The sequence below is a fragment of the Lutjanus erythropterus genome, chromosome 16 (genome assembly GCF_056507025.1).
Source record: "Lutjanus erythropterus isolate fLutEry1 chromosome 16, fLutEry1.hap2, whole genome shotgun sequence".
NCBI lineage: Eukaryota > Metazoa > Chordata > Actinopteri > Lutjaniformes > Lutjanidae > Lutjanus > Lutjanus erythropterus.
The window spans coordinates 29,358,299-29,370,814 of NC_139332.1; the positions used below are offsets into that span (position 1 = coordinate 29,358,299).

Genomic DNA, 12,516 nt, shown 5'->3' on the forward strand with positions numbered 1-12,516 from the left:
GTAAAGCTTGGAAAATATAGTGTGCAACATATATTGATTTCAGCCAGGTTAAAGCGGGAGAAGATAAGTTTTGTTGCGCCCACACAGCAACTGACATGGACCGTTTTATGAAGAGCTTTTTGAATCAATTACGTAATTTTCGTAATAAATCTCTGAGCACACATCCAGCTCAAAATAAGTACAGGAAAGTGTGTATTTTATTTTAAATTTGGATTAAATCTGATTTCTGAGACTTATTATAAGCACACTATTATGTACATAAGACCCTAAATTACATGGTGGATTTGGGTTGACAGAGGCCTTAACATCTTTTATTTATTTATTTTTTTTTCACGTTGAGAATAAAGTCGAAATACTACTTTGACTTTATTCTCAGAATGTATGAGAAACACATCTACAAATATCAAGCAAACACTTACATAACTGTGTGTTGTGTATGACTATGTGACAATTACTGCTGATATATAGTGTGTATCAGTCTCCATTGCCGTACATGTGCAAATAAAGACATTATTACCTTGTGAATTGTGTTCTTGCAGATCAAATAAAACCATCTGATAAAACCTTTATCACAAAACATAACAGTGATACAATTAAGGGACAACAGCACTTTGTCACAATAGGTCCACAGCTCTCACGGCTGCAGAAAAAAGCTCCACTTGATCACTGTGAATATAGTGATGATAGCATTGAGGCACAGCTCTTAAGAATGATGCATTTGAACAACTCACACCCACCCATTATTCTTGAGGGTGGTGACCACACAGCCAGAGTGTCAACAAATAAATCACATCGGTTGAATGTGTTACAGTAACACTGTGAAGCCGAAGCCGATAGGCACAAAGCCAGCATCCAATCACATGTAGGTTTTAAAACCAGGAAAGTAGATAACAAAGGTCACAGTGGTATTATAATAACTTAATTTTCCTTTTACCATCTTTTGTTTGCCCATTTTCACACTTTTTTTTCACTGAAACGAACTCGTATGTGAACCGCACGCACTCATTTGATTCCACTAATGTTTCTTTTCCAATCACATCGGCAGAGACCTCACAAAAAATGTGTCACGTGACATATTGGTTCTCTTCTGGGAAAAGCCACGTGAAGCCACGTACAGTGGAAGCTGATTGGTCCAACTGTGGAGATCAGAAAGTATTTAAGCATCCTTAAATTCAGCACCTGAACCCCCGAATGACTGCTGACCAGCTCCGGTGAGAACTATTTATCTGCCTAAAGATATTTAACAAACTATTTACTAATTCATTACTTTAAGGTACAGGTAGTTACTGGGAAACTTCTCATGCAATTAGAACTGAGTCTCACACTGATGTTTTATATTGTAAGAGGCATAAACTGTGCATTTTTGGGTGCATTTTTCTTTTAATATTTGTGTTTTTAATTTTCTACCGTATATAAGACAAGATAAAAACAGAGGTTTGCTACGTTTGGAAAAACAGATATCTTCTAAGTTTTTAACTGCACTATGAGGAATTTTAATCAAAGAGATTTTGGGTAGTTTTGATATATTTCTTTTTTTAATTTTCATGCATCATGTTTTTTTTATTGTGCACTGAGGGGAATATGAATCAAACTGGCTTTGGCTTATTCACTTTCAGAATGATGCTTGTGTGTTATTGCAGATTAACTCATATCAAGATTTGCATACAAGATATGTGCGTCTCTGATGGAAAAATTAATAATCAACAGTTTAAATACCAAAAGTTAAAAAGTACATAATTGTATAATTTTCCTAACAACGTCCATTTTGAAAAACTCTCACTGGTTTGCTTTATTAGGTCCTCTTCACAGACAAACATGGGGTTGTTTGTTGTAATCTTTTCAGTTCTTCTGCTGAGTGGTAAGTCATCATGAGTTACTTTTAAAATAATGAGAATTTATCTTATTAATGAGTGATGTTTCAGTGAGATATTGTCAGCTATATGCAATAAAACTATACATTAATAAAAGTAAAGTAATTTAAATCTACCCTTTTCACTTATCCAAACAGCTTAATAATACACTTTTCTGTTGTAGTTATATGTCATCATATCATGTCTCAGAAATGGATGGACTTAAATTTTCTGTTGTGGACACACTGACATTTTGCAGAAACTTCTTGGCAGCAAATTGGAAAATTGTTGCATTATATTATTTTTTAAATTACTTTTAAAATGTACTTCCCTTGTTTAAAACAACAATTTCACTTAATTTAAAGTAACATGTACAATTAAATTTCCACATACTGATAATATGTTTATCTGTCTTCTCTTTAAAGATATTAACAATAGCTAAAGTGTTTAATCAGATAAAATTTAATTTTAGTATGTAAAATTAAACAATTAAATTGATATGAGTGTACATAAGTCATTTTAGTATGCAGAACATAAAAAATTTAGTGAATTTTACTCAAAAATAGTTGAACTAAAAGTATTAAAGCTGGACTTAAAGAGAAATAATTAGTTTCCTCAACTTATAAAAATCTATCTGGATAAGTAAATTCAACATTTTTCCAGTGCTTAATGTGTTTGACGTGTGCTGAACTTATTTAATCTAACAGAGGCAACAATGAGGGAAATAAAAAAAGACTTGTGCAAAGCACTCATTATGATGATTAATGTCAACCTGAACTGTATGTTAATGCATTTTATTTTAATTTATATTATTTTATTTATTAGGATTTTGCCGAGGAGGACCGGCCACATCACCACCACAGTCAGGCACCTGCTGGGTCATGGGAAATCTCCACTACACCTTTGATGGCAGTTATTACAACTTCATGGGCAACTGCACCTACACCGTGGCCAAGAACTGCCATGTCAGCGGTTCCCTGCCGGCCTTTGAGGTGGAGACCCAGAACATGAACGAGGGCAGCATACAGGTCCCGTCGGTGGGGGCGGTCATCGTCAATGTTTACGGGATCAACATCGATATAGTTCGCTCTGAGTTTGGTTTTGTGAGGGTGAGTCAGTCTTTTTCTCGTGTTTGCTTTGTGTGAATGCTGAATAATATGATCTTCGCAAGCTAAATACATGCATTTGTAGGTATTTTGGTGTTTTATGAGCAGATAAAAGTATACAATAAAACTCAATAAATGTACATTTGACTACATTTGGTCAGTCAGTATACTTCTAAACAAGGTGCTGGCTTAGATCCAGCGTTGGTACAAATGGCTGCTCACTGCTCCTAAAATGAAGATGGGTTAAACACAGAGACTGAATCTGACTGTATGTTTGTTGGTTCTATGTGGTTCTATATGTCACAATAAAGTTGGCTAACAAACAACCAAAAACATCTTTTGCAGAGATGATGATGTGGTGTGATATTTGATTTATTTTCAGGTGAACTATCAACAATGGAACCTCCCGGCGAACTTGAACAACGGCCAGGTGAAACTTTTCCAGAAAGGTCTGTTTGTCGTCTTGGAGACAGATTTCGGCCTAACCGTGCAGTACGACTGGAACGAGTATGTGTCCATCACGGTGCCGGGCAGTTTCGCCGGCAGCGTGTGCGGCCTGTGCGGCAACTTCAACAGCCAAAAGGAAGATGATCTGACGACTCCCAGCGGTTCAGTGGCAAGCAGCGTGTCGGCGCTGGGAGCGAGCTGGAAGGTTCCCGGCGCCGCAGACAGCGCCAACTGCCAAGACGAATGCGCCGGCCAGTGTGACAGCTGTCCTCTCAGTTTAGTTCAGAAATTAGAAAAACAAATCTTCTGTAGCGCCCTTATAAAAAATTTTGCTGAACTGGTTGGGTGTCAACCTAACATCACCGCCAACGTCTTTCAAAGCAGCTGCATGTTCGACCTCTGTAGAGGTGAAGCCGTGAACACGTACCTCTGCAACAGTCTTCAAGGCTTTGCTGACATCTGTCAGAAGTCTGGGGTCCAGGTCAAACTTCCCAACTGGAGGACTTCTACTCAGTGCCGTGAGTAATCCAAAGTTTAAAAAAGCATAAACACAAATGCACCTGTCCTACACAACTATATTTTTGCAGAGTTTTGGTGACACGATCCATAGAGATGTCTGCCTTCTTTTGAATATAATCATGATGATGGCACTCAGCTTGTGGTGCTCAAAGTGCCAAAAAATACAATTGAAGAATTTAACAGCGGTGTCTCTTTCCACAAATCATTACCCATGTAAGAACTATTTTTTTTCAACCAAACCACACCTGCCAAGTGCATCACAGGGCAGAAGGGACGTGAACATTAATGGCGTCCTCCTGCCGTGCTGTAACCTCTTGTCCATGAGTAGATGCACACTCCCCTCTGGACAGGGACACAGCTGGCAGGTGTAGTTCGGCTGAAAGAAAATAGCTCCTTGATGAAACTGCTTTGAGCACCACAAGCTGAGTGCCATCTCTACAGCAATCTAGATAGACAAATAGCACCAAAGGTAAGAAGTTAAAATCTGATTTTGGGTTGAACTGTCCCTTTAATTTCTTGCATACAAAGTAAATCTTCTGTATACTTCCTCTACCACTGAATAGATAAATTATGAATAATATAATTTAAACTGGTGATCTATTTCCTCTTTGTTCACACAGCTACGCCCAAGTGTCCAGCAAACAGCCACTATGAGTTCTGTGGGAACGGCTGTCCTGCTACATGCGCAAACCCAAACCCTTCTTCGACATGCAACGCCACCTGTGTGGAGACGTGTGTCTGCAACGACGGCTTCCTGCGCAGTGGCACCAAGTGTGTCCCCAAGGCTCAGTGTGGCTGCGTGTACGAGGGTCGGTACGTGGAGGCCGGAGCCTCCTTCTGGGGCGGTGATACCTGCACCAAACGCTACACGTGCTCCGCCGGTGGAAAGCTGTCTTACAATCAGACGAGCTGTCCCACTGGGCAGCAGTGCCAGGTGGTGGACGGGATCAGAGGTTGCTATCCGATCAACTACGCCACGTGTATGGTGTCTGGTGACCCACATTTTGTGACCTTTGATGGCGAGCGCTACAACTTCCAGGGCACCTGTGCCTATCAGCTGGCTGGCGTCTCCAATCAAACCAGCCTGGAGCATTTCAGCGTTGTGTTGCAGAACAACGGTCAAGATAAGAAGATCGGGTCCATTGTCAAGACGGTAGAAGTCAGTGTATACGGGTACACCATTGTCATCAGCAAAGAGGAGCCTGGTGCTGTTCTGGTAACATATTTTGCAAAAAACATTAATACTTGTAGGGCTGAAACTTACGATTATCGTTGTTTTCATAATCAATTACTGTGCAGATTAATTTCTAGATTGTTTGACTGCTTGGTCACCAGGGGGCGTATTTGCAGAACTTCATATCTTGCAGATTCTATCTTTACTGTTTGGTAACCATGGTAATTAGGGTTAAGGTTAATGAATAGTTTCTAAGGCAATGTTCCTATACTAACTTAAGATAGGAAATGTGTGAAAGTATGTTTTTAGAGCCTTTGATCTAATTGAATAATTGACTAATCATTGCAGCTCTACAGACATCATGTACTAATTCTGTGTATTTCTCATTAACTGTACTTCTTCATTTCATTATTATCTTTTTAAGATCAACGGTGAACTCTTCAACCTTCCTATGACGCTCAACAACAATAAACTCCATCTTTACACAAGCGGCTGGTTTGCTGTAATCGAGACAGACTTTGGAGTGAAGGTGTACTACGACTGGAACAGCGTAGCGTTCGTCATCGTTCCCAGTACGTACATGGGCGCTATGCAGGGTCTTTGTGGCAATTACAACCTCAACCCCAAAGACGACATGCAGATGAGAGACGGTAAACAAGCCGCCACTTCTCAGGAGCTCGGTCAGAGCTGGAAAGTCGCCACAATCCCCGGCTGCGTTGACGGCTGCAGCGGCCCCTGCCCCGCCTGTAACGCCACTCAGAGGGCGACGTACAGCAGCAGCAGTTACTGTGGGCTCATCATCGACCCCGCAGGCCCGTTCCGTGACTGCCACGCTGCGGTCGACCCCGCGGGTTTCCTCAGCGACTGCCTGTACGATGTCTGTCTTTACCAGGGCAGCGGGAACATGCAGTGCAAGACGCTGACTGCCTACACCGCCGCCTGCCAGCTGAAAGGAGTCACGGTGTACCCATGGAGGTCAGCTCCGTTCTGTGGTAAGAACATCAACTACCTATCAAGTCAGTCATAGGCCTTGTTCAGACCTGGTCACAAGTAGACATCTCTAAATACAGGTCTGAACACACTCAGACCACATTCAGAGGTGGATTTCTCAAACCATGACTCTGTTCCTGTCTTGGTCCTAGATGCCCAGTGTCCATCAAACAGCCATTACGAGCTCTGCACCAGCGGCTGCTTCAGAACATGTCAGACAGCCACTACGCTGTCAGTCTGCGGAACGCAGTGCATGGAGGGATTTGTCTGTGATGACGGTTACCTTTTGAGTGGGGGTCAGTGTGTGCCTGCCAACCAGTGCGGCTGCATTTCTCAAGGCAAATACTACCAGCATGGACAGATCTTCTACCCTGATGCCCTTTGCCAGAAGGAATGCACCTGTAACGCCACAGTAAGTATGAGGAAAACTGAGAGGGGTCGTATGTAGGAGACGGCTGTGCTGATTTTACTAAGAAGGGTCACGTCATGGAAATCATGTGTTTTCAAATATCTTGGTGATACTTAGCCATGCAAGCAGGTTTAGTTTCATGCGCTGAGGTCTTACGATCTTATTGGTCCTGATTCTGAAATTTTCAGATCCTTTCAAATAACAGTAAAACATACATGTAAAATCATGACGAGTGTTTAGCATGAAGGAGCTAAACAGAGCATTAAAAGCTAAAAGCGGTAAGACAAGCAACATGCCAGCAATTATTATAAAAACAAAAAACATGTTAAACAGACATTCAGTGCAAGTTGTTAAAGCATGACAACATATAGGATAATCATATTACATCAACTAATCTCTTTAATCAACAAAATCTTTATGTGCAGCTGTTTGTTGTTCTTTTACAGAAAACATGCTGGCGAGTTTGTCTGATACTGATGTGACAACCGATTCAAAAGAACATTCCACATCATCAGCATGCCATCTTGTTTTTTTAATGAAAATTCCTCAACATCTGGCACAGTCATTGTTATCAAATCAGATATTAGATTAACGGTTGTGATTGGCTCAGGGGCCAAGTTGGCTGAACGTCTGTCTAACAAATAAAACAAGAGCAAATTTATCATGACCTCACAGATTTGTCTGGTTTCCAGGCCAGACTCTATCCGTAAAAATAGAAAATTTTAATTTTTTGTGTGTATGAACTGACCATTAGGATCACAATTGAATAACAAATAACAAAACATTTTCAACAATGACCTAATGTCTTTCGTATCAGGTGCAGTGTAAGCAGTCGTCTTGTGGTCCATATGCAACGTGTGAGATGAAGAATTATGTGCGATCATGTCAGCCTTTGGGAAAAGGTGTCTGCTCCATCTCTGGGGATCCACATTACAACACCTTTGACAACACCACCTATGACTTCCAAGGAACCTGCACCTACGTCGCGGCTGAAGGCTGCCACCTGAGCGGCACGCGGCTCGCCGACTTCTCTGTGGTGGTGGAGAATGAGAAGTGGTACGGATTGTCTGACAATCCCCAGGTGTCAGTGGCCAAGCTTGTGGCAGTGCAAGTTTACGGAAACATTATAATCCTTCGCAGGAATGAAGTTAAAATGGTTTGGGTATGTTACTAATATCTTCATTGTTTGAACCAATATTTTACACTGGATATGAATCCAATGTGAAACTTCACAGAGCTTTCGAGGAAATTTTAGCTCATTTTGTAGCCGTTAAGTCTGTAAATTAAAACGAATAATTAAAACATTTCTCTGCAGATAAATGGGGTCCTACGTCACCTTCCACAAAACCTCAACAACGGTGCAGTGAAGATTTATCAGGAGGGGGCAAACGATGTCATTTTGACAGACTTTGGCCTGAGGGTCACGTACGACCTCGTCTACCACGTCACTGTCACCGTCCCTGGAAACTACCGGGGCAAAACCTGCGGCCTGTGTGGCAATTTTAACAATGACAAAGCAGATGACTTCCAGCTGCCGGACGGAAATATGACCAAGAGCTTCCAGACCTTTGGAGCGGCGTGGAAAGTTTCTGTGCCTGGGGCGGTCTGCGATGACGGCTGCAGTGGCGACCTCTGCCCCAAATGTGACGATTCCCAAAAAGCTGCATTAGAGGCAAAATGTGCCATTATCACCAATCCTAAGGGTCCCTTTGCTGCTTGCCATGATATAATTGATCCCGCCTCCTACTTCAGAGATTGTGTTTATGATGTTTGCATGGCTAAAGATGATCAAAGCATGCTGTGTCACAGTGTCGCCGCTTACATGCTGGACTGTCAAACCTTTGGTGCAAAGATTCAGAGCTGGAGAAGTCCATCTTTCTGCCGTGAGTCTACACATTTTTATTATTTCAGGTATTCTTGAGAATTGGGACCAATCATGTCTTACCCAAAAACAAATAAATAAATTAGATTAAAAATGAAATTTAAAAATTAATACAGTTAGTCTGATTTAATTTTTAAAATTTCTAAATTTGCTCTGTGCCAGAAAACACATGTCCCAGACAAGAATTCACAACTTAAAATGATTTGAAAATGTGTGAAAAGCCTTCAGAATCTAAAACTAATAATATCTACTGTTAGCATAGATATAAAAATGTACCATTATAATCATCTTTGTTTTAAAGTACAGTTTTTATGAAAATGCTGGGCCTTAAATGTTGCATCCCAGATTTCCGTCAGATTCTTTGTAAAAAAAAAAAAAAAAAAAAAAAAAAAATTAAAAATCATGATTCAGTCAGACATAAAAAAACACGGTCTCACTTTCTGGTTTAGAAGAGGTGGGAATACTGTACAAGCACTGGTAAACTTTCTATTATTTGACAAATTAATTCAATAATATTACTATCAGATGTTTATAAACTATAACATATCAGCTCTGCAGCCCTTCTAAATCAAACCCTAAATAAGAATTGTGGTTTAAAAATGTGTATTTTGATAAGGAGTAAAAGAACTTTTAGCAAGTATAAAAACTAAAATAGCTGCTCACTACAACTATGCAGTGAAATTAAAAAAAAGTAAATTTTGTCAACTCTGTAAGACGTCAACTCTGCCAGATTTTCTCTCTGATGGAGCTGAGGTCTACATTTAATTAAAAAAAAAATTTAATAACTAGGAGACTGACATGTTACAAGGCTAAATAGCCAAGAGTTCTCAAGAATGAGTGTCTTATTAATGTCCACCTCTAACTCACTGCATCTGGTCAACATTTGTCTACAGTTAAAACAAAGATATAAATGTCCTGTTATTGTTTACAGCTTTTACCTGCAACCCCGGCAGCCATTATGAAACCTGCACGCTGCCGTGCACCTCTCCATGTGTCGGTCTCAGTGACATCGTCCCATGCACCACGACGTGTGTCGAGGGTTGTGCCTGCGATAAAGGTTACTTCTTCAATGGAACTGGCTGTGTGCCCTCTGACCAGTGCAGCTGTTACTACGGTGGCCAAACTTACAAGGTGCAAACATAATTATTTAATAATTTATTATATGTTGTTTTGTTTTAACCAGAAACAGCTGTTTTATCGCACTTGCCAAACTCACCAGACTCCATTTACAGAAACAGTCATTTTATCATTGTCATTTTCATTGAAACTCGACAGAAACAATTCTCCACTGCTCCAGCAATCTCCGACTCTGGTTTGATTGAAATAAACCATTAAACCATTGAAACTATTGAACGAGGAGTGAGAGGGAGGTCGGACCTCAGAGAATCAGCCAGGAGAAATGATGCAAAGAGCCAGAATATTTTCACTTTGACTACTTTTCATTACCTTTAGATTACCTCTAACATTATCCATCGGTTGTCAGGGAAGCTAACGTTAGTGGATGTTCTGTATAGCTAATTTTAGCGGTTAGTCTGTGTAGCTAATGTTAGCGGTTGGTCTGTATTGCTACTTTTAGTGATTAGTCTGTGTAGCCAACGTGAGCAGTTGGTCTGGGTTACTAGTTTTAGTGGTTAGGCTGTGTAGGTAATGTTAGCGGTAGTTCTGTATAGCTAACATTAGCAATTTGGTCTGTGTTGCTAATTTTAGTGGTTAGTTTGTGTAGCTATTTTAAATCCTGCTTAATAATCCCAGTTTTACTAAATGTAAATGTAACCTGATTACACTTTTTTGTGTAACTGTAAGGGAATACAGTTACCTTTTTTTTTGTACCTTGATGCAATCCGTTACTCCCCAAGTCTGTGCACATATGACATAAAGCATGGTGTGCCCCCCTTAACCATGTATATTGTGTCGTTTGCAGGTTGGAGAGTCCATTATAACTGACGACTGTCACAGGATGCACACCTGCCAGGCCTCTGGAGTAGTTCTGTCCAAGAACATGACATGTGACCCCAATGAGAGCTGCCAGGTCAAGAAGGGCGTGACGGGCTGCTACATTCAGCAGTGCTTTTTGGGCGTCAATGGGACCCTGACTGCATTTAATGGTGACAGTGGCACCATAACAATGCCAGGAGCGTATGAGATTATCCAGAGCTGTGACCAATCTCAGTCGTCAAACTGGTTCAGGGTGGTGGCAAAGTTCGACACGTGCGCTCCCGGTGTCAACACAATGGTGGGTTTTTTTGTGTACTTCAGTAACATGGAGATCACAGTCAACCACAAGCATGGCATCTGGGTAAGTATCTGGATAAAGACGCCACTTTAATCTTATTTCATTTTAAAACATTAGTTCATTACTACTAAGTATTCAATCATGTGTTCACAGGTAAATGGAAAGGCGATGAATCAAACCACTTTCTCCCAAAACAATGTAAACGTGGTGGTTTCTGGCAATACAGTGAAAATCAGCAGCGCCTCCAGCCTTCAGTTGTCCTTGAGTTCAACTAACGAACTCACCATGAGCGTCAGTGACCAAGTAGCTGACATGGTTTGCGGGGTGTGTGGAAAACTCAAGCCTGTTGATACAACACTGCTGGGTCTGAGAGAGAGACTGCAGGTCTCTCTTTACAGGCCAAGTATTTCCTTTGCATCACTGGACGTCGGACAATGGACGGCTCCTGATTTCCCCCAATGGTAAGTTATCTTTTTGAGAGTTTACTATTATATGCAAATGATATTATACTATTCATTTACATTTTGTTTCATTAGCAATTTCAAGTCACAATTTGACAAAAAAAAAAATCTCTCTCTTTCAGTGATTAAATTTCAGTCCCACCAGATTTTTATCAACTGGATTGATCAACGCCCTCCAGCACTAACCAAACTGATATCATCATTGATTCATTAAATTATTGTTGTTCATACAGAGAATCCCATTCCTTGCTAAAAAATGTTTGTCTTGTCACATATCTGTAATAAATGCATTCATATATATTTTGTATAATTAAACAAGAAGAAGAGCTTTCAACTTTATTGCCTGGGAATAAATAACAACATATCAACCACAAAATAACAATGCATTGTATTTTACTGTGTGCTCAATAAACAATTTGTTTGATTTCTCTTACATTTGTGTATCTGTCTGAGTGATAATTTGATACCAATCTTGCTAAAGTCTTCTACACTTGCAGTCAGAGATATTTAATAACCATGTTTCAGTACACAGACCTTCATCAGGTTATTTTACAAGATACAAAGGTGACTCACGTGGACCAATCAGGTCACGCTGCAGACTGATGTTAATCAAATCAAACAAGTATCATATATATAATCAGGTCATGGCACCACACACCTACAGTATAAATCAATGTATATCCTCACATACAGAAAAATATAAATAAATATAGCTCAAAATGCACAAAAGCTACAATGAACCACAATAAATGTTTAAAATATGTGATTCAAATTTGGCTGGAGCTTAGCAAAAAACTTGCTTCTATAACTTGTCCCTCAACAAGAAAAGAGGAGATGGAATTAAACAAAAAAAAAAAAAGATATACATACACTATATATAGGCTATGAAGAAGTTTATAAAGAAGAAATACAGCATAAAAAAGACCATATAATAAAATATTATATTTAGGACCAAAATAGACGATAAAATCAACGAAAACATCAAATTAAGACGAAGTCTGTCATTCACTCCCTTGGGATACGTAGTCTTTAAAGTGAAGCTCCAAAAGACTTCACTTCTCTTTAACACCAAGTCAGGATCACCGCCTCAAGGTGAGAGACTGACTTTTATAATACCACAAAAAAGTAAAGTAGTAATGTCGTGTCTTTCATCATTAAAATGTACAGCTACAGATAATGTCGGCCAGTATGGTCCTTTCATGTTCAATTATTTTGCTTTAGTTTTCTGGGAGTTTCACCTGTGCAGGTCACCCTTCAGGGTGATTCAAGGTCTGCATCACCCTCATTTCACAGTAATGACCCACTCACAGCACATTATCCCTCGCATGTCTGCACAGTTAAGGTACTAGACTGGTCTAGCTGCATTCTAGACCCGTATCTTATTAAAAGTAAGTGATGCATTATGATGGAAAATAAACAACAGCAGAGATGGTTGAGCACCTGAT

At 40.0% G+C, this 12,516-nt stretch overlaps 1 protein-coding gene across 1 annotated transcript; it reads left to right on the forward strand.

The window, feature by feature from the left end:
• Window positions 1-2,680: 2,680 nt before the first annotated feature.
• LOC146313318 (IgGFc-binding protein-like) lies at window positions 2,681-11,438 on the forward strand. Its single transcript, XM_084739813.1, has 11 exons — window positions 2,681-2,959; window positions 3,339-3,921; window positions 4,543-5,138; window positions 5,521-6,088; window positions 6,239-6,498; window positions 7,313-7,657; window positions 7,811-8,378; window positions 9,309-9,508; window positions 10,299-10,673; window positions 10,764-11,071; window positions 11,194-11,438. The coding sequence occupies exons 1-11, from the start codon at window positions 2,732-2,734 to the stop codon at window positions 11,198-11,200; spliced, it is 4,038 nt and encodes a 1,345-aa protein (XP_084595939.1). The 5' UTR covers window positions 2,681-2,731; the 3' UTR covers window positions 11,201-11,438.
• The last annotated feature ends 1,078 nt before the right edge of the window (window positions 11,439-12,516 follow it).